The 22831-nt window shown below is 41.4% G+C and overlaps 1 protein-coding gene across 1 annotated transcript; it reads right to left on the bottom strand.

Annotated features, from left to right (window-relative positions):
- Positions 1 to 4003: 4003 nt before the first annotated feature.
- Positions 4004 to 20075, bottom strand: LOC115828070 (uncharacterized). Its single transcript, XM_030791977.1, has 12 exons — positions 19961 to 20075; positions 18399 to 18510; positions 17938 to 18031; positions 15628 to 15682; positions 12063 to 12203; positions 11315 to 11475; positions 10094 to 10192; positions 6055 to 6200; positions 5473 to 5647; positions 4735 to 4847; positions 4253 to 4340; positions 4004 to 4091 (listed from the first exon to the last, which is right to left on the bottom strand). The coding sequence occupies exons 1-12, from the start codon at positions 20073 to 20075 to the stop codon at positions 4038 to 4040; spliced, it is 1353 nt and encodes a 450-aa protein (XP_030647837.1). The 3' UTR covers positions 4004 to 4037.
- Between the last annotated feature and the right edge of the window lie 2756 nt (positions 20076 to 22831).

The raw sequence follows: 22831 nt of genomic DNA, 5'->3' as shown, positions 1-22831 counted from the left end.
TGCAAGCCACTTTGCCTGTGCATGAAATATCTACCTGTACACATCGTTTTCTATACGGGGGTTAAAGGTAAGGGGGAAAGGGTCCTATTCGTTTTGATTAATTTGTTTTTATTTACGTGCAACGTTGTACATAGCTATGACCTAAAATTGCATTGTAATGAAACGCAGCTACTACTGTTTATACTTCACACTTTCTGAATTTGTTATGCAACTAGCCGACCTGGTCGTAGAAGCCTAAACCCGAGTGGGGGACTGTCCCTCCATTTAAATATGCAATCCCAATATTTATTTTTATTCTTTTTTTGGCCCCCAGTATTGCTTCATAGTTAGATGACTAAAAATCATGGAAATGCCATTTTTTCCCCCTTTTTTTTTTCTTAGTTTGAACCACCTCCAGTAAATCCCCTTGTGCACTAGGCAAGGCTTTTACTCATATGACACGTAGGCTGGCTTTCACGCTAGAGTGTGCTTTGTCCGAGCGAGAATTCCCTCAAAATATTAAAATGCATTTTTTACAGTTATATGTGGGGGAAATAATAACAATAACAACAATAATAATAATGATAATAATAACTGAATGGTCAGAGACTGGCATGCTCCTCTCAGTCACTCTTGTTAAGTTCCTGCACCTGTCACTGGCGAGATGAGATTTTGTGATTTGTCAACCAATCAGATTGCATATTCAGTTGTCTTTACAATTTTTACACTATTTTCATACGTTCATTTTTTACCACTGATAATTTAATGAGAGAAAAGAACTTTGTTATTATTGTTATTATCATTATTATTATTATGATCATCATTATTAGTATTCATAATTTTCCCCCAACTGGAGGATTCACTGATCCAACTGTAAAATTTTTAAGAATGAAGTTATTAGCCAAAAAGAAGGACGTCCAAATAGCAAAAACATAGCCCTTGTGGACCATGCAGTTTTAAGGTTTCATCAGTTTTAAAACTACGACAGACTAGCACATCAATAGCCTGAAAGCTTGACTGAATCCCAGTTTTAGGATTTTAATTCAAAATTCTAATTCAAGAATTTTGGGGAACAGGTATATAGGCAGGATTTGAGACAGCCATTTGAATGTTTCCACAATACATTGGTAAAGTCAGTCGCCACTCTGTTAACAGCTGTTTTATGAACATCCATCTGGAGGCGAGCTAGCGCTGACTATTGTTTCATTTGTACTCTATGCCAAGTAAACACACCATACGTTTAGAAAAGCGTCGTCAGCGTCAACGTCTCTGATGAATAGTTAGCGTTTCGCAGATATCGGTTATATATTTCTGTCAACTGTACTTCACTCTCAGCTGATTCATGGTGCACTCGGCACTTGTCACATTCAGAGTGTTTCCGGTTCGGTTGGTAGAAAATGACGCCACCACTTTACCAATGTATATAGCATGAAATTCTCACTGGATAGTGCGTGCTAAAATGCTAGCAGACTACTCCTGTAAGGAATACAATGTACCTCTTGCTAACGGTGACTATAGTTGCCTTGCTAGTAAAATTGCACAAATAAATATTTAAAGCATATCTATATTAATAGTAATATAATAGGACAAAATAGGCGCGTATTTTTTTTTGGGATAAATCTTTAACTGACTGATTTTTTTTAGATAGTATGCAATAATTACTGAATGCTATTTTGGTAGATGACTTCTATGGATCCTCTTTGTTACCAACTCAGGGAGCTGAGGTTTGAGGCCTGGTTATATTGGAATTGGTCCTGTTGCGAAATAAAAATAATAATGAAATAAATAAACTTGTTGCTTTTTATTTTCTACCATACTTTCAAATCCTTCGGAAACATGTATGTGTGGGGTTTTTTTTCCCATTAAGAGTGAACATTTTTCGTATTTCTCTTTACCAATCCTTTTTTGAGTATAGTATACTATAGTATAGTATAGTATATAGTATAGTGTAGAGTGTACACTGATAAAAACAAAGTGAATGAGTCTAGACAATTCAATATAGAAGTTACAATCGTCAATGTCATAAAACGTGTATTTAAAATGTGGATCTGATACATTCTGTTTGGTTTTCCTCACACAAAAATGAGCAAATATCCAAGGTAAAAGTAAACAATGATTCAAAAATGATTATCACAAAATATTTATAATTCACATCTAGTCACATCTAAACAAGATGTCTCTGACTTCAGAATGGTACAGCATAAAGTCCCCCCTCCCAAGTCAATTATGGAAGACATTACACATTTAAAAACAAAAAAAGTTACAGAGGTATAAATCTGCTTTGTACACTGTCTCGAACCCCCCCAACATTTTGACAAAAAAACAAAACAAAACCAAAACAAAACTATCAATGGCACCACAGAGAACACAAGATGCCCAAACATTTTCACAGTTACATTGAGAACGATATTTATACACACAGAAAATAATCACAGATTCCCGATCAGACTGATCCTATATGTACCATAAAAATGTATTGCAAACAGCCCCACACGGAGTGTTTTTTTTTTTCCTTTTTTTTTTTTGCATCAGCAAAGTATACAGATTAATTGCATGGAAAAGTAAGTAACCTGTGCTTTTCAGAAGACTGAAAATGCTGAACTGCTCTTGTGAATTACCAATAGGCAGACCTGCAGACATTATGCTGAAGATGAAAAATAATAACAGTTATGCTGAAACAGTGTGGTTGACGATAATAAATTTCAAAATAAAAGTCCTGGTTGTGTTTAGTGTGAGTACTGCAAATCTTAATAACGGTTTCTGTGGTTTTATAGCATAATAAAAGTGATCAGCATGACAGACTGTTAAAAAAGCGTAAAAAAAAAATCATCTGTGGATGATGATCAAATAAAACTGAAAGCTTCATCATTTTCAATTTTATAAAAGAAAAAAATAATCAGTATTAAATTTATAATGTGAAACAGAGTTTACCTGAAAAAGTTTTACCTGAAAACATTACGTAAACTGATTACCTTGACTGAATCAACTCTATGGGACTGACTCAAGTTTAGTCTGAGTCTGCACATTCATTAGCAATGTTTTACTAGGTTCAGCAAAGACAACAGGTTTACGTAATGTTTTTACATCAAGATAATGTTTCTGTTTTAGATTGCATTTGAATTATAAATGCTTCTCCAGTTATGCACTCTGAGTAGGAAAAAATTACAGTGTTACAGCTGTACATCACATTGTAGGACTTGAAAATTCACAAACACACACACACAAACACACACACACACACAAAAAGATGAAAAACAAAACAAAACCAAAGATGGACATACACAAAGCTCCTGACAATAAAAGAAAACATTGAATCTGTCCAGGAGTGAGTCAGGGAAGCTCCGTCAGTAAGCCAGTCAGTCAGTCACAGCTGTAAGGCAGGTATAACCTGGTTTAAGGAGCCAGAGACAAAAACAGGGCTTACTGTCATGGCTCTGAGTCCTCAGTTTGCTTTTCTGGATTAAGAACATGCAATTAAAAAAAAAAAAAAAGTCAACAAGATTTCAAAAGAGGTCAAATTTTTTACTACACATGATGACACAGAAAATAGAGAAGGCACAAGTTTTTACGGGGTACGTACATGTACCCCAGTTAAACAGTCAGTACCTGCCAAATTCACTCACACTCCGGATGAATATGTTCAAATTATTTTAAAAGTGTTAAACTGTGAATAAATACTGCAAGTACTGAGTCAATATGTGAAACTAAAAACACTTTGAAATGTTTTTTTTTGTGTATGTGCATTACAAATAGGCACCATCAATATGGTGCATATGGTTTAGTTATAATTTAAGAGCAATATTTTTGTTTGTTATTGCTGAAAGAGTTAATAAATCTGGCAGGTACTGTATTTCAGAGATGAGTGTCTGTGTGTGTGTGTGTGTCTGTCTGTCTGTCTGTCTGTCTATGAGAGGCAACACACACACACACACATACCTTTCCCCTTTCCATAACATTCAGAATTAATCCATACTGCAATCGTTATGTATTTGGTTTTAAAAAATGCCTGGTGAAAAAATGAACCCAAAGTTAAAGTCACAAAAGTCCGTGACTTGAGGTCAGAAGTCGTATTCGGCTGCACACTGCTGCAGGTACTCTTCATAAAGTTTCCGCTATACACGAGAAAAAAAAAACAAAAAAACAAAAACATTACAATATGACTCATACAGTAAGGACAAGGTAAAAAATTACACTTTATATTGACAGTGTCTGTGGTCACGTCATATTTCTTGACCCTGGCTAGTTCTACACTGAGCCTGAGGGTAGAGCTCACCTTTCTGGTCTTAACCACATCCTGGACATAATCACTGTACTCTGCCAGCTTCCTCTTCTCTTTCTTCGTTAGAGTCTTAGTGCCCTGCCTGAGGTTCATGTCAGGCCACCAACAAACAAACAAACAAACAAACAAGAAGATAAGGAGCAAGTAAACCTTTTAATACATGTTAAACTATGGTATCATTTAGAATGACAGGAAGAAGACAGACAGAGAGACATCTGCGACTGATTGTCTTATCACACAAGCCTTCATTTAACGTATACATCCAATTATCCATATACAGTAGTGAGAGATGGTTAGTGCTCTTCTCCTTCTCATACACAGACACACACACAGACACACACACACACACACACACAGACACAACTTCTGAAACAGACCCAGAGTGCCCTCTGGTGCCCCTGTCAGAATCTGGAGCTGTTTAAAGAGAATGGAGAATGATTTCCCCAGTGTGACAGGACGAAAACCCGTTTGCTTACCGTGCAAAATACTTGGCCAGGAAGAGCAGTAAGTAGCACAGCGATCCAAAGACCAGAATAAATATGAGTTGCCAGTCCTCAGGTACCCACTCCCACAGATACACCATAATTCTCTTGTCAGGGAGAAATGCACAACACAATGTCAGCAAAACCAGCAACACTAACAATACCAGTTTATACCCAGCAAAACTAAATATTGCCAGTCTGCATCCAATGTGGAACCAGTCTATATCGAGTCAAACTAAATATACCTGGTCTACACTCATCCAAAGTAACTATACCCAGACAAAGTAACTACACCTACCCTATACCCAGTCAAAGTAACTATACTCACTCTATACCCAGTCAAAGTCAATATACTCACTCTATACCCAGTCAAAGTCAATATACTCACTCTATCCTCAGGCAAAGTAACTATACTCACTCTATACCCAGGCAAAGTCACTATACTCACTCTATACCCAGGCAAAGTCACTATACTCACTCTATACCCAGTCAAAGTCAATATACTCACTCTATACCCAGGAAAAGTAAATATACTCACTCTATCCTCAGGCAAAGTATCTATACTTACCCCATACCCAGTCAAAGTAACTATACTCACTCTATACCCAGTCAAAGTAACTATACTCATTGCATGCCCAGTAGTGACTAAATACAATGCTTAGATTATTTAGATGACAACATCTGACACTACAGGTAATTCTCTATGAAACAGATAATAAGGAGTAAACTCACAGTGGAGGCGCGAAGAGCTTTCGCCAGGCCCTCTCCCACTAGACCCTCCAATTCCTCTGGGGACAAAAGGGTATCGAGGACAAAACTGAGGATGAAGAGGGTCGGGAGGAAGATGCCCAGAAAGCCGTAGAGGAAGGAGCGAAAGCGGGCGCTTTTGTTATAGCTCACGTTCTCTCTGGCAGAACAGAAACACAAGGCTTACCAAACTGAAGAAAAAACACCATTAAAAATGTAAAAAAAACCATGAAGCTGTCATTTGGATAGACACACAGACAGGCAGAAAGACAGACAGATAGATAGACAGGCAGACAGACAGATGGATAGATAGCTAGACAGATAGATAGATAGATAGATAGATAGATAGATAGATAGATAGATAGATAAATAGATAGCTGAATTGATAAACTGATAAATCTAAGAAAGGTTTCTTTGATATTTATCGAAATTAGAAAATGTCCTCATTGCATGTACTCACTCACAAATAAAATAATCAAACAAGGTGTCTTGACTATTATGCAGGTGTGTCATTCCTTTGTGTATGTGATGCAGTGTGTATGCTAGCGCCCAGCACCCTGCTCTTACCTGTCTTGGGTCAGTTTGTTGCTGATGGTATGGCTGATGAGGTCACAGTCCTTCTCCAGCTGGTCTAAGGTTTTCTGAACAGCCTGGTTAATGGTCTTCTCTATAGTCTGACAAACCTCATCAATCTGGTTCACACATCTGCTGGGCTACAGGTGCACAGGGGGAGAGAGGACAGGACTGAGAAGAGCTGATATCGACTCTGAAAACAGCACTGAGCACATCTGAGACTGATTCTGAAAACAGTACAGAGTACAGTGGAAACTGATTCTGAGAACAGTGCAGAGAACAGCGGAAACTGATTCTGAAACAGTACAGAGAAGGGCTGAAATTGACACTGAAACAGTAAAGAGTGCACCTGAAACTGATTCTGAAACAGTACAGAGAAGGGCTGAAATTGACACTGAAACAGTAAAGAGTGCACCTGAAACTGATTCTGAAACAGTACAGAGAAGGGCTGAAATTGACACTGAAACAGTACAGAGTACAGCTTAAACTGATTCTGAATCAGCACCAAGTACAGCTACCAACTACTCTCAGCTGTAGAATACGAAGGCATTGTCTCCCCCAAGAACGCTGGTGGCAGCCATCTGCAGGAAGCCTCACGACTGCCCTGACAACTATCAAAGAACGAAAGGTCAGTGAACACAGCTGACTGAGTTTTCACACGTTGACCCAAGACCCAGACAGGACTGACAATCTCCAAAGGCCAGCGACACAGAGTCTCTAGTCACTGCATAATGAACTGATGAGCCATCTTACAATAGCCAACAGACCAGACACTGAACTGGGAAATGACTACCCTGGTGCCACCTAGACTACGTCAAACAACCCAAAACGCATGAAGAATAACAACAAAGAAATCATCTTTTCACTTCATCAGAAACGCTCAAACTGCGTGTCAGGGAGTGTGTCAAGGCACTTGGTCGTTCATTGGACAGTGAGCTTTTAGTACCATTGCATAATAAAAGTATTGTCTGTTTTGTTGTTCCATGTTATGTGTTTCCCTCCAAATCACAGGAACCACGGTAACGGTGTACCGTGGAACAGGTAATAACGCACCATGGTTTGCTTGCGGTCATCTGAAATAAAATTCATGACAGGCATTATGAAACAGAAGTGTCCATGTTTTGGACAGTTTAATCAATACACTAATTCACTGTTCATTCTCTTATAAACACACAGGTGATAAGGGGTGGGGTGAGGGTGGGGTTGGGGGGGGGCACCACTTTGATGGTCATTGAACACTCCCATTTCACCTGCATAGTCCACAATATTTCATCTTTGTATGCTGTTGAATGCTGTGGAATTTACACACCATCAAAATCATCATCATCATCATCATCATCACATCATCTCGTAGCAGGTTTGTCTGGTTAACAACTGTTCCTGAAGTGAACCTCAATATCTTCACCGAAGTGTCTGATCTCAGACACCATCTTACGAAGTCTTGTCCGATTCCAGAAAGAGGACTCTCTGTGGCTTAAGATTTCATGGCTTAAGACCTCAGATCCAGAATTCTAAGAGGATCTTTGATCTCTGAAATCTCCATTCTGGAGTTGAGGATGATTACCTTCTTCCACTGGCCGTAGAAGAGTTCATTGAAGACCCGGCTGTAATCTGCCACGGAACAAGCTAATCTGCCTTTTCTCTATTGCGTTGGCTTAGATAATAATTTAGCTCCGCCGAAAACCGCACCCCTCTTAGCGGCCAAGAAGGAGATACCTCCTTCTTGGTATCGTTTTGACTATTGCTTCTAATCACGTTGCACTCTGTAGTATTCAGGTTGCATTGCTAGGACGTACTCTGTGTTATTCTGCTCAGTATTCTTGCGGTTCACTGCTATGCATTTCATGCATCTCATTTTATCTTCACTGTCCCAGTTTGATTGCCCTGTCTCACATTAGCACCGTTACCTGCCTTTGCCATTTCGATTTCCTCAACAATCGTTTTCAAACATCACATTAAAACATCATATAAACTTTACTTGTATGATAGTGTTTGTCTCGTGTCATATCAGCACCACAAGCTTTTTTTTTGGACTTTGGCAAATGTCTCGTTTGAGTTGCGCGTCATGGCTGGTGCCCAAAAATGACAAAAGGTAGCATTAATCAGCTACTGCTATTTCACTATTATCACTTTCAGTGTGATACTGCACTGACTGCAGCTGATACCTACACTGAAAATCTCAGACCCTATAACACAGTCTATTTATGGCCTAAAACTCACACTCACACCATGTGACGGCTTGTTACACGTGTAAATGTCTCTGGCATAAAAGTATGCAGCACAAATGTCATTAACTAGCATTCATTTTACAGCTGTAAACTGCAAGTTGGTGGGTTTTTTTTTGGTGAACAAGTTAACGGTGTACATTTAGTTGGTGTGCAAGTTCTTGGTGCAAAATGTATTTCTGTATTTTGTTATGAGCTTGAATTTTATTGGCCTAAATGTTACTAGAGTAAATGTGATTGGCCTAAATGTCACTAGATTAAATGTTATTGGCCTAACTGGTGTAAATGACACTGACCTAAAAGTGATCAGTGCAAATGTTACTGTTTAATGTTGTTGTGGGAATAAGGTGTTTTTCTCTTCTGCGAAAATAAGATGGTAAATGCGTAACGAACAGCCTGTTCAAGGCCCTCAAAACTATTTGAGTTGCACAATTTTCTTAAACAGAGTTATGCTGCAAACCAGAAATTTTGACAACTCACATGTAACTCCCACAGGCAAATTTACACCTACAGGGTAGACTCCGTTTTAGAAAGCTTTCTTTCAAGCAAATTCCTGCTGTATATCTACGATAAATGGCCTGACTCAAACGATAATCAAAACATATGAGTCAGTTGACAGGAGTTTTTGAGCCAGGTGATAAAGAGACACTAAGTACCCTGCGTACCGTCAGTGAATGGTCTTGGAGAGCCGTCTCTGACTGCTGTGTAGCACTGAATGTGGTGTATTCCTGCAGGGAGGGAGAGACCTACCCTAGTCCTGACTCATTTACTTACAGACGCGATTGATCACTGGGACAAAAAACTGCTGCAGAGTGAGACATAAATCCGTTTCCTCTGACACAGCATGGGCGCGCACTCGCACGCATGCACACCGCAAAGCCTAACAACACACACTCACACACACGCACACACTCAGACACACACACACACACACCTATACACATACACGCACTCAGAGACACACATTCAGAAACATAAACACACTCATACACACTCAGTATCTCTCTCTCTCTCTCTTACACACACACACACACACACACACACACACACGTACACAGAGGTAGCTATTATTCATGTCTAGTTCTGGAACAGTCTCGGGCAAAAGGTGGGGATAGCTACGGCGCTGGGTAACTCTCCCTGCCATCATCACGTTTAGTCTAAACGGTTAACATACAGCACAGGGAGAGCAAGGCAGCACCACTGCAGGTCAGCTGACTCGCTTCCGTCTTCTCCAGCTCTACAGTCATTTCCGTTACTGCGTTGTGTTTACATATCAATAGTCACCTCATTGATCGCCAGAATGACGTTTTGATGACACAATGTGTCACTTCTTCAATTGAATCCCTTTACTTTTCACCCCCAAACACATGCTCTTAGACTATGATCCTACATACACTGAGAACAGGGTTAGACTACAAGCAGACTTCAATCATGTTCTCACAGGATGACATCAGCAGTTTATGCTGAAAAGGCCCTTTTATGAACAAGTTATAACAATTAACAATACCTGTTACCATGACGTTACAATAGTGCTGCGTAAAGGGTGCACACACAGTCAAAGCACAGAGCCACTGTGACACGCTAACTGAAGTCTGTCGCTAATAATGCAAATGCAACAAACACAGGCCAGGGAAGCATGAGAGAATATGACGGTACAGTATATGCGCTAGAACACCATCCCTGCCAGCCTCAAACAAACAAACAAACAGACAAACAAACAAACAGACAAACAAACAAACAAAAAATTCTAGAACCTAAAACAAACAAAACATTTTTAGAGGGCATCCTATAGCAAGAGAGTGTCTCACCCTCTGAGGGTTAGGGATGTATATCGTTGGCATCTCAAAGCCACACTTGTTGAGTCCCGGTCTGCGACAGAGCTCCTGAACAATCTGCATCATCACGCGCTACACAGGAAGAAAAAGAAAAAGAGAACAGTGGAACGCAGAGCGAGTTGGTCACCGTGAGGCAAGTCTTAGCCGGCTGATTGTAAGTCGCTTTGGCTAAAAGCGTCTGCTAAATGCTACATTGTAAATTGTCTGGTAAGCTAAACATATCTGATTCAGAGTTTCAATTTCTCTATGCAAACAAACTGACAAAAATACACACAGTCACAAATAGGCTATAGCGTTCTAAAGATGCTAACAGTCTAATTACCATTCTTGGCATTTTTTTATTGTTAGCTTTTACTGGACAGTTGAGGAAAACACGAGAGTTTAATTGGCAAATGACAGCCAATTCAAATAACGCAGTGTCTTCTTAGCTTCGGCTAATTGAGATTCAGAGAGAAATGAAAAGGAGAAACCATTCTAACCAAAACCTTTTATAGAGTCTGGCTACAGTTCTCTCATTTTCTCTCTGTCTCTCTGTCTCTCTCTCTCTCCCCTCTCTCTCTCTTTCTCTTTTTTAAGCACCATCATTCACCGTGAACCCAAAGCGGTCAGAGGCAAAGAGCAGAGCCAACCATCCAGATGGAATTGACTGACGCCTGCACCCTAAGAGACAAGTGCTTAAAAAGGGAAGGACACAACGAGACCAGACTGAGCGTTGGAAAAAAAAAAAAGACAGGTGACGTGAGACGACTCACCTGCCTGTCTGTCTCTCTGCCTGCTTAAAAAGACAGGTGACGTGAGACGACTCACCTGCCTGTCTGTCTCTCTGCCTGCTAAAAAAGACAGGTGACGCATGAGACGACTCACCTGCCTGTCTGTCTCTCTGCCTGCTTAAAAAGACAGGTGACGTGAGACGACTCACCTGCCTGTCTGTCTCTCTGCCTGCTTAAAAAGACAGGTGACGTGAGACGACTCACCTGCCTTTCTGTCTCTCTGCCTGCTTAAAAAGACAGGTGACGTGAGACGACTCACCTGCCTGTCTGTCTCTCTGCCTGCTTAAAAAGACAGGTGACGTGAGACGACTCACCTGCCTGTCTGTCTCTCTGCCTGCTTAAAAAGACAGGTGACATGAGACGACTCACCTGCCTGTCTGTCTCTCTGCCTGCTTAAAAAGACAGGTGATGTGAGACGACTCACCTGCCTGTCTGTCTCTCTGCCTGCTTCGTCGGCTTTGCTGAGGAAAAAATGGAGCTTGTCCGCACACTTCTCGCTTAGTTTCTCCACGATGTTGAGCGTTCGCTTGCACAAGGCCTGGCCCATCGGGTCGAAAAACACAAAAACCAGATCTGCCTGCTCCCCTGCGCAGAGGGACAAGAAAAACAAAAAAAGAATTAAGAAATGTCCAGAAAAGCTTTTTTTTTTTTTTTTTTTTTCACTCCGTTCAAATGAAAAAAAAAAAAGAGTATTTATTCAGACTGGATTAAAACGATTTCATCATTTTCATGGTCAGTATTATTAAAACAGATCTTTACCTGGCTTACACATGGCCTGGTTTGAATATGGACGCATATATGAGGGTTTGTGGTTGAAATGACACCCAGTTAGCATATAATAAACCACTGGGTACGACGATCTAACCCTTTTCCTAATGTTCTGTTTGTTTGTTTGTTTACGCATTTTGTAATGCATTTGTATTTGCACCAAAATTTGTTTGTAGATTTTCATGCAACTTTTTTCATTGGGGATGTGAGAATTTTTATTTCTGGAGGGCAGATGTTATGAGCAGCTTTTCTTGTTAGAGATTAGTTATGGCCCAAAGAAACAGGTGTTTGAGAAAACCATATTACCAATGAACTGTGAGGCAGGAAAAGCATCAGAATACACACACACACACGCAGATACAGTACCATATGTCTCTGAATATTACCGACTTGTCAAACCTTACCGAACCAGGTGATGGCGCTGTTGACATTGAAAGGATACACCATGTCCCCATCCACCAGGCCCGGGGTGTCCACAAAGGTCACCAGGCTGAACTTCTTCTGCTTGGAGGTTGAGATTTCGGCAGAGAGGTAGTCCGTGACACCTACAACATATAACTGTAAACATCCATAAACCAGTTCCTTCATAGCTCTGCCTTTATGTGAGGTAAAGGAGTTGAATATACGGATGAAGGCGAGGTTGGGGAGGGAGGGAGGGGGGGGGGTTAAGAAAGGTGCGCAGGCTGTGGTAAAGATAGCAACTGACACCGGTATCCTTTTCATCTGCCCTGGCTTTTTATTGTGCAGTGCACCTGATAGGGTGCCAGTGTCTGAAATCGATGAGGAGCTTTTAAATGGCTGGCAGTAGTTGATGGTTTGATTAAAGACATGAAAGAAAGGGAAAAGAAAAACATCAAACGTAACTTCGGACGGTGCTGTGCTTTCTAAATACCTGCTGTTTGCCCCTTCAAAAACGAGAAACTTTTTTATCAATATCAAAATAATAGAGACTAAACAAAACAAAAAAAAAAACCCAAGATGATCAGTACCACATCTATTCATTTACAATCCAAATTTTATCACAAATCTCGATCTCCCGAGCTTTAAGAATCTCAAATAGGCCACACCCTCCGCAGCATAAGCGATGGGAATAATCGGTCCGTTGTCATGGTTACCCACAACAGCTCTTCAACTGGCAGCTTTAAAAGTGGCGAACGACACATAAAGCTAGCCAGTGAAGAACGATTGTGAAGTAACGCTCCGAAAGCTAACTGTACTTTGTAAATCCGCTCTTGATGAGTCCGAGAGGGATTCCTCTTTTCTCATATACGGTTGAAGATGTTCAGTCATGCCTTTCTCTTTCTATCTCTCTCTCTCTCTCTCTCTCTCTCTCTTTCTCTCTGTTCCTTCAGAGTTTTGGAGTTAATAACTGGAATCCTTTTCTCACGACTGCAGGTGTTCCTGGGCCTACACAAACCGCATCCTTGTTCTTCCCTCATCAGCATTCCTGCAGGAGCCGCTCCCGTCAACGTGCCCGTTCCACCAGCCCCTCCGGGCTCCTCCCTCTTCATCCTTAGTTCGTCGTCGGGCATGATCTCAACAGCCTTAAAAACAAGAGCCTTCTCAGAGCAGCAAAAACATTAAAAAAACCCCAACAAAAACACCCCAAACAAACAAAAAAAAATCATCTTTTGAAAAGAAGGGGCATGCTGAAGATGAAAACTTGCGTGGTGCAGGTGGACCCCACGGGTATTCACATCGGCGAAGATGTGCAGGTTAGTGCTTCCTGATGGATTCCTAAGAGGCTTTTCTCCGACCCTCTCAGTATACCAGCCTGGCCAGTGTGGCGTTCCCCTGTGGCAACGGTTTTGCAGAGAGAGAGAGAGAGGGGGGGGGGGGGCAGCAGTCGAACATTATGCAAGGGCCCCCGGCCTAAAAATAGCCTTTTAAATACTGATTTAGAATAAGACTCTCCGATCACATGTGTCAGAAGTGTTCCATGTTCGGCCAAATCTTCAAAAGCTCGAGAGGTGAAAAAGTCATTAGACTAAAGCATCCTGCTCCTCCTCCTCTTCTTTCGCCGATGATGTTCCAGACTTGGACGGCTTGTGGGGGGTCTGATGGTAGCTGGCGGGGTGTGGGCGGGGGTGGGGTGGGGTGTATCTGGCGCACTGAGGAAAAAGGCCAAAGGGCACTGGAGTTCTGCAGCACTTCTCGAGGGGGGGGAATCGCAAAGCAGCAGTGGTCAGAAGGGCAAGAGAGCGAGAGTCAGATCAAGACGCCGTCATCGTCCCCAAACCCTGGTCCCCAAACCCCGCCCAAACTCTGCGACAGCTGACATAACCCACCCCCGCCCTCTGAAATACCCCCCCCCCATAAAAACTTCAGAAACCCCCCAAAAAAAAAAAATGCTCTTGATGGGGTGCATACATTTTAAAAAAAAACAGAAAAGCAGAAGACACAACCCAAACTCTGGTAGCTATCACTCAATGCGGTGGGCTGGCAAAACATCAGAGATGGTCTAGATTTGACAAAATAGAGAATTCATGAGTCATGCTTAGGTAACATAGGGGGCTGTGACACCTATGGGGGGGGGGGGGGGGGGGGGGGGGGGGGGGGGGGGGTTCTGACGTGTTCATGTATGGATTCTGAGTTTTCTGCAGCAGTGGCGAGAGCGAGCCGTAGGGAGGGTGTGTGTGTGTGTGTGTGAATCTTTAGCATGGCTGTCTTTAATAGATGTGACATTTCTGCAGAGATAGCCGAGTCTCTAAACCTGCACCGCCGCTGTCGAATGACTCACTCCTCACACTCTCTCCACTGCAACCCAACCATCTCTCACTCTGACCAACCCCTAGTGCACAAGGAGGGGAGACACAAGAGGCTTCTAGTCGTCCGCCAAGGCGCCGCCCCTCTGCCCAAACAACACAGACACACCCAAACAAACTTCTCCTCCACATCCCTTGCTACGCCTCCTCACCTCGGCGTTCCTCCGCTCCTCTCCCTCGGCTTTTATCAATCAAACACTCCAAAACACTCGAGTCACTCGCACACACACCGCTGAGTCTGACGAAACCGCGGCGATCAATGTGAAGCCATGCGAAAAAAAAAAAAAAACCACGAAAAGAAAGAAAGCAAAAAAAAAAAAAAAAACCCAAAAAACTTTTGAACATGAATACAACTCAACAGATTATAAATAAAGAGGCTGAGGAACATGTGCTATTTTTTGAATAAAAAACAAACAAACAAACGAAAAACAAACAAACAAAAAAACCCCAGACGTTTTATTTCAGAGACTGTGACTCACTACTACAGATCAGTCAGCCCAATGACCCACCTACTACCTAAATAAGACAGACACGTAAAGACCCTTGAACAGAATGAATCACTAATCATACTTTCTGGGAAGACTCCGCTGCACACATACGCATGCTGACATCGGCGGACAACACAGGAACTATGTACTGATTATTCAATTCACTATAATTACCTCTCTCCTTCCTTTTTAAAAGCAATGAATTATATTCATATGATCACTCCAGTGAAGCTGACATTAAATATTCATACGCTCATGGCAACACGTGTCCCCCAGTGATCGACGGGCAGATCTTGTCGAACGCTGATTCGCGAGAGTAAAAACGGTTTGATCTTTAATTTGACGACTGATAATATCTGGAGAAGACAAAAAAAAAAAAAAAGTCTGATTTAGACTTTTACGACTTACGCTGGCTGCGCAGATCGGATCGGAAGGCGATGAATAATAAAGCTTCCTGTCATATAAATATGTTGAAATCTGCATCATCATCATCATCATCAAAAAAAAAAAAACCCAAAGCAAACAAACAAACAAACCCCCCCCCCCCCCCCCCCCCCCCAAAAAAAAACCCCAACCCAGACATCAGAAATATCAGAGATCTGAAATGAAGCAGTGTCAGGGCCCCCCGTTAAGATAAACAGCCTGAGTCAAAGACCTTTTGCTGAACCCCACCGAAAGAACCGAGAGAGATTTACTGAACGATGGCAAACGCTTACCTTTAAACTCCAGCAGCGGTCGGAAATGTGGGTAAAGATGTAACGTAGCATTTCCCTGTGTGGAAGAAAAAACAAACAAACAAACAAACAAACAAAAAAGAGACAGGAGAGGCTGAGAGGAAAGTAAAGAGGAGACGAAAGGAGAGGCGAGGAGATGAGAGTGCCTGGCGTGGAGATCCAGGCCCCTCTAAAAGGAGCCACCCTTCTCTCTCTCTCTCTCTCTCTCTCTCTCCGCAGCCTAAGCGACACACACTCCCTATCTCAGTGCCAGAGGCTTTGCTGCAGTTCTCAGTTCTGCCCGACATCTCCTTTAAGCCCATCCTGTATATAGCAGATAATCCTCCCAGTCTGACTCCTTCACTTTAATTACATTATTCATCATCATCTTTCCTCCACCAGAGAGAGAGGGCGAGAGAGAGAGAGGCGGAGAGAGAGAGAGAGAGAGAGAGAGAGAGAGAGAGAGAGGCGGAGAGAGAGAGAGAGAGAGAGAGAGCAAACACTACTACTCCCTGGGTGTGCTGCTGCAGACAAGAATGACAGTCGCCGTGGCTAAGCAGAATATCTCTCCCTCTAGAGCAAACTAAGGGCTGAGCTATTAAGCTAAGCTAAAATCCTAGTGCTTCCTCACTTAACCTCTCTCACTTGCTAAGCGCCACAGCCCGACTCATTTAGCTTAGCTAGCGCATTCTCTTGTCACCCTGGTTAGCAGACGTTCTCTTCACTCTGCGCTGTCAGTGAAGGCGAGCGTAGGCTATTCAAGACCCAGTCATGCTAACACAATCACTGCAATTCTCTTGCTCTGGCTAACAGTCTCTCTCTCTTTCTCTGCCTTGGTACGCTAATACAGTCTCTTTCCCTCCCTCTGGCATGGTTAGTGTCTCTTACACGATCTTTACAGTTAGCACATCCTCCTTCACACTTTTCCTCTCTCTCTCTCTTTCTCTCTCTCTCTCTCCCTCCCTCTCTCTCTCTCTGAAGAGTTATAACCTCACTGTGAGTCTTTACGACCCACTCACTCTTTCATTCCCGCTAACACAGATTCTCTCTCTCTCTCCCTCTGTCTCTCTCTCTGACACCAGCCCTTAGTGTCTCAGTCTAAGCTTACACAGACCTTTCCACTCTGTCAAACACAGCCTCCCTCACACTTGCTAACACAACTTATCACTACAGCTAACATTAGCTCTCACACCTATTCACTCTCCCACTCCAGTTCTCTCTCTCTCTCTCTCTCTCTCTCTCTCTCTCTGCCTGCATGGTGGACTAAATCACACATTCTACTAGCACAGAAAAAGAGAGAGAGAGAGAGAGAGAGAAAAAAACCCATCCACGCACCCAGTCTTGTATAATGTCGGCTTGCAATGTCACATCCACTGTGGCATCACCACTAAGTATTAGATTACAGCATTTGGGGCACTTTTGTTTTGCACATTATGATAAAGTCTGTAGACATACAGCATACTGCAGTGTCATGGCTGCATGTTGAGCTCTCACAGGGGCGTTGCTTTAGTGAGCAGCAGAAACGCCAGCGGCGTCTCTCTCTCTCTGGGTTTGTCTCTCTCTCAGTGTTTGTCTCTCTCTCTGTGGGTTTGTCTCTCTCTCTGGGTTTGTCTCTCTCTCTGGGTTTGTCTCTCTCTCTGTGGGTTTGTCTCTCTCTCTGGGTTTGTCTCTCTCTCAGTGTTTGTCTCTCTCTCTGTGGGTTTGTCTCTCTCTCTGGGTTTGTCTCTCTCTCTGGGTTTGTCTCTCTCTCTGTGGGTTTGTCTCTCTCTCTGGGTTTGTCTCTCTCTCTGGGTTTGTCTCTCTCTCTGTGGGTTTGTCTCTCTCTCTGGGTTTGTCTCTCTCTCTGGGTTTGTCCCTCTCTCAGTGTTTTGTCTCTCTCTCTGGGTTTGTCTCTCTCTCTGGGTTTGTCCCTCTCTCAGTGTTTTGTCTCTCTCTCTGGGTTTGTCTCTCTCTCTCAGTTTGCCTGCAGTTTGTATTGGTCTAATGTACCATCCACACAACTTCACGTGACATCTGGGAGAAGACTAGCTCCTCTGATGAAATGATAGGAAATAGTAAGGTTTACAGAGGCAGATATCACCGTATTTCTGCATTAAAATGAGTTTTAGTGGGCAGGCGGAACCTCAAATTGTAATGACAACAAGTCATTTATCAGACATATCTTGACATGGTGCAACTTAAAAATGACATGGCCTCATGTGACAACCATATAGTGAAATAATCACAAAAAAAAACAGGCTCACAGAAACTAAGGTGTTACAACAGCAATGTTCAAATTAAACTTTATCAGCTATAAAACCGCAAACGACTTACAGTTAATGACTCTCTTTTTCGTCCGCTAGTGATGAACGTGAACCCTTGCGTTTCTATGGCAACGCCTGTTTTCTGAATGTGTTCTTCTATGTACCTGAAGTAAATGCGTAAACATGTAAACGTAAACACAAATACCAGGCTATACATGACAACAAGAATAACAACAACAACAACAACAACAATAACGTGAAGCAAAGCATACTAACTACCCACGTTTGAGGGTTAATATTTCGCATGAGAAAAAGACTGTTGGACCCTAGGTGCTTTAGTGAGAGAACAGGAAACTCAACGGTTACTGACTAATAAAACGAGTGAAATGATGGAATAATTACAGAGACTTTTTTTTACTCCACACTGCCCTCTCTCTCTTTCGGTGTGTGTGTGTGTGTGTGTGTGAGTGTGTGTGTGTGTGAGTGTGTTTGTGTGTGTGTACTCAGTTTAAAGTTTTTAGATTTGATTACCAGTTGATGAAAGAACTCTTTCCTGCTGAGTGATTTCCCATGATCATGACAATAATTTTCTTGCGAGGTGGCAGAAGTCTAAGACCTAGACTGGTAGCAATTTTCACAAGGCCTGAAACACACACACACACACACACACACACACACACACACATTCATAGAGTTTAGTCATCACGGTTGCAGGAGCAAAGGTTACTAATTCCATAAGAAATATTTAAACTATGAACAGCTGAATGAAATGAAATGACTGCAACAATGAAATCGGCCAACTATCAAAACTACACTATTTTTGTTTTTGTCCAGGGCACCGCATATTCATTCCGTCATCTCAGTTAACAAGTTAAAGGCTGAAAGCGGACGTGTAAAATGAAACTTTCCGTCAACCACTGCATTGTAAGATCAAGCCAAGATTAAAAAAATGCTGAGCGCGTGCAGTTAGAGGAGTGGCATTTAACAGGTTAAGACGGCAGTACCTGCACCTTGTGCAGGTGATTCAACGAACATAAAAAAGGCGATACCCTATACCAGACTTTCCGGATTTAAAATCTGCATTTTTAGCTAATATGAGGAAGAAGAACAAGAAATTCTTCTCAAAGTATGAAATCATTTTAAGTCCCCGAAGGCGTTAAAACTTTCACAACAGACAGCTCAGGTGACTGCGTAAAACCAACACCTTTCGCAAAATGAAACTGTCCACTCAAACTACACACGACCATACACGAACTGTGAATATTATTCTATCGATATGTTCAAGGTAGCATGTGGGGTGTGATTGATTATGAATTCAGTTCTCATTACTCTAACTCTTGCAGTAATGACTGAAGTCTGTTTTTATGGTAACTTGAAACGTTTGGTGGCAGGAATTTCTGTGGATCATGTTACAGCATGAGGATTAGCAGTGAACGCTGGACAACTGGTCAATCTCTACTGAAAAATACTTGGAGAGATACTGAAGAAAAGCAGGGGCTACTATACAGCACAGTTAAAAGCTGATTATTACCTTTCCCATGTCTTTTCTCTAAAAATACTAGTAACCAACGCACTAACTGCAAACTAACGCACTAGTAATTGCAGCAGCGCACCGCGTACATAAAGTTCTGCGTGCCAGATTTCAGATATTGTTGTTTTACTGCAACGCTGTAATACCATCGTAATAGCACAATAAAATCCTACACTAGCCTATATATTTACTACCAGAGAACACCGTGATAAACTGTATTGAAATCATTAATCGATTTACAAGTCAAAATCACCGGCTGTACTTCTGGAGTCTGTTTGACAGCAACAAGAAACTATCCAAGAATGAATGACAGCTACGCCTTTAAAAGGGATGGGAATCAGAGAAGGACGGCGTTCAGAAACTGAGAGCTTGAAAACAAACTCCAGTGCTGATTCGATCAAAAGTTAATTAAATGTCTCAATGTCTGCTCACTTCCAAAGAACGTTTCATGTCACTTTGTTGCATAAGAGAAACGGCCTTAGCTAGCTTCAGTACAAAAGTTTACATTAGACTGAATGCGGTTGACTGTAATAAAAAAAACGGCGCTATTCGTTTCATTTACCGTTCTCGTTGTCGACATATAAATTGTGACATTGTTTCAAAATCCGCTCGCTTGGTGTGGTAATTGCTGACTCCAAAGGGTTTGCCACTAACCGGGGCTTCCTACTACCCGACATGTTGAAAGTAAATAGGAATCTTTACTCCAGAATGACCATGAAGGGGGAACACTTACAGTGTCGCACCAGAGTTTCCTCTCATTTTTTTGTCCAAAATGGACCCTTTACGCCTCCCTGTGGTCTTTATTAGAAACTACAATTTATTGATTCTTCTAATGTAGACACTGGTCAACACTCGGAGATGCTGAACGATATTTCGAGAAGAAAACGTTACTTTTTCAGAGCATGCTATTTGTAAATAAAGGCAAAATGTATGTGTGCCTCACTCGTAGAATAAAGAATCTAGTTATACAGATGCGAAACGATGGATGGCTGAAATCCTATAATATTTCCAGTCAGTGACATCCTGAAGTTGATTCTATGCATCCTTAGATTTATATGTTAGACCGCTGCTAAGTTTTAATGTCAGTCTGTAATCTGAAGAAACGGTAGCCTACCTCTTGACTAATACAGCTCAGGTGTAACGGACCGGAGTAGTGTCCTCTTGTGGCCGTCATGTAAAGTACTTGGACAATGACACTGTATTTACTTTACACAGGCTGCAAAACCTTATATACGACATTGGGAGATATCCGCTTATGCAAGAATGAAATGTCTTTCCTCCTTACGGGCACCAGGTGAAGAGAGTCGGCAGAAAAAGAAAACAATAAAGCCGTAATCACTGAGACTACTGAACACTATTACAGTTGTCAGAACTATCTATAAGAGCATCACAACATGCTGGGAGAGGAACTCCTCCCCATTATTATTATATTATGCACAGTTTGTGCATAATATAATAATGGCTTAATAATTATATAAATAGAAAAATAAATAAACACACACACACACACACACACACACACACATATATATATATCTTTCAGTGTGTGTGTATGTGTGTGTGTGTGTGTGTGTGTGTGTGAGGAACAGACTATTATATGTATACACACACACACACACACACACACACACACACACATATATATATATATATATATATATATATATATATATATATATATATATATCTTTCAGTGTGTGTGTATGTGTGTGTGTGTGTGTGTGAGGAACAGACTATTATATGTATACACACACATACACACACACACACACACACACACATATATATATCTTTCAGTGTGTGTGTATGTGTGTGTGTGTGTGTGTGCGTATGTGTGTGTATACATATAATAGTTCCTCAGGTAACCAATCACAGAATCTGACTGACTGGAATCTTATAGGTGATTTATTCTGCCTTTGATGTATAGGAATACAGACAGTTGCCTGCTTTTACTATACTATTTCTCAGCTATTTCTATAAAATCTGGCAAAAAAAACCCCAAACAAATCAAACAATTTTTTTTTTTGGTCTTTGTAGGGTACATTAATGGATGCAACATCTGAACTACATCTGTGCATGTAATAGTGACACCAACACACTGATACACTCTGCAGTCCTGCAGGTGTAGAGGTGCAAGATGGGATGGAGTGATGTTTTGTGACCACAGACGTTGATGGGGAGCTTTAAGGGCACAGTTTAAACTTCTATAAACAATTTATCATTGGGTACGGTTACATATCTAAAATAGCTTTTAATGGTGTGCGGTGGCCATCTATCCAATTGCTCCGTTTTATTTAATCTAAGATTTGACATGAAATATTAGGATTTTCAGTAGTGTGTAAATATTTTCCCTCATCACATAAAGTCAACTCTTTCTCTCTTTTTATGTCACCGTGGAAATCAGAGTTTTGGCACATTTTTTTCTGAAGAATAACTGCAACTGAAAACTGGAACGACTGCGAAAAACCATGACTTGCAGAGACTTCTAAATGCAGTTCTTGAGTGTTTTCTGTAAATTAGCCTAGCGAGCTAAAGGGCAAAAGTAGCTTAGGAGCTTTGCTGGTCACTTGACTATAGAACAAACAGAGTCTTTGTGATCAAGGACAAACCCACACAATAAATATCTGGAAATTCAGGTCAGGAGGGTGTTTAAATGTCATTTTTCACATGCAACTTAAAAAAAAAAAAAAATCCAAACAATTATTGACATTGAGTCTGTATGAAACACACCATACCTGACGTTATGTAATAAAAGTGCAAGGTGATAAATTAATTATTCACAGGATTACCAGACAATGAAACTCAGAGCAGTTACCATTGCAGACTCCACAGAGAGAGAGTGTGTACGTAAGCGCTGCCTGTTTCGATTAAGGCCAGACCTAAATCATCTCTAATGACTGAGCACATTCCACACCCCCCACCACACCCCCCCACCACCGCCACCCTTTTCGAGGAAGAACTAAAATCTGAAAATAATCACCTCTTAGAATTTCCCCCCCCCCTTCCATTACAAGTGGAGAGTCAAGTCTTATCAAGACATCAATGCCTGTTAAATCCAGAAAAATGTAACGGTTTGGCTTTACGCTGTCCTTTAAATGAATTAATTTTCATCATGAATGAAAATGGGGACTCTCCAGATTTAAAAAAAAAGGTAACGATGCTCTTTTTTTTTTTTTCCTAAACCACAATGATATGGGTATTTAAAAATGAACAGACCGCGCTGTTATTCTCTTAACGTGTTCAGAATGAATTATCTGTGACTAGTTCGTGTGATAGAGTTGGTGTTGCATAGTAGTAATATCCTCTACGCTTCGGTGTGCAACCGAAGAGCGTTTTTTTTTCTTTCCTTTCCCGTGGATAAATGCACAAGTCATGCTGTAATAGGAAGTTAGATCGAAATACCCAAGTGGTATTTTTGAACAACTGATCAATT

Source organism: Chanos chanos, chromosome 14, assembly GCF_902362185.1.
Source record: "Chanos chanos chromosome 14, fChaCha1.1, whole genome shotgun sequence".
In the NCBI taxonomy this organism is placed as follows: Eukaryota; Metazoa; Chordata; class Actinopteri; order Gonorynchiformes; family Chanidae; genus Chanos; species Chanos chanos.
Note: the sequence above shows the minus strand (reverse complement) of the source record. Positions and strands in the feature narration are given on the sequence as shown.

Bases quoted from the DNA above. Each gene is read 5' to 3' on its own strand.
- LOC115828070 (XM_030791977.1), bottom strand. From the start codon at position 20,075: ATGTCGGGTAGTAGGAAGCCCCGGTTAGTGGCAAACCCTTTGGAGTCA. The intron at 11,476-12,062 runs GTAAGGTTTGAC...CCCTCTGCGCAG, and splicing joins CAGCGCCATCACCTGGTTCG to GGGAGCAGGCAGATCTGGTT. The intron at 4,092-4,252 runs GTGAGCTCTACC...TCTCGTGTATAG, and splicing joins ATGTGGTTAAGACCAGAAAG to CGGAAACTTTATGAAGAGTA.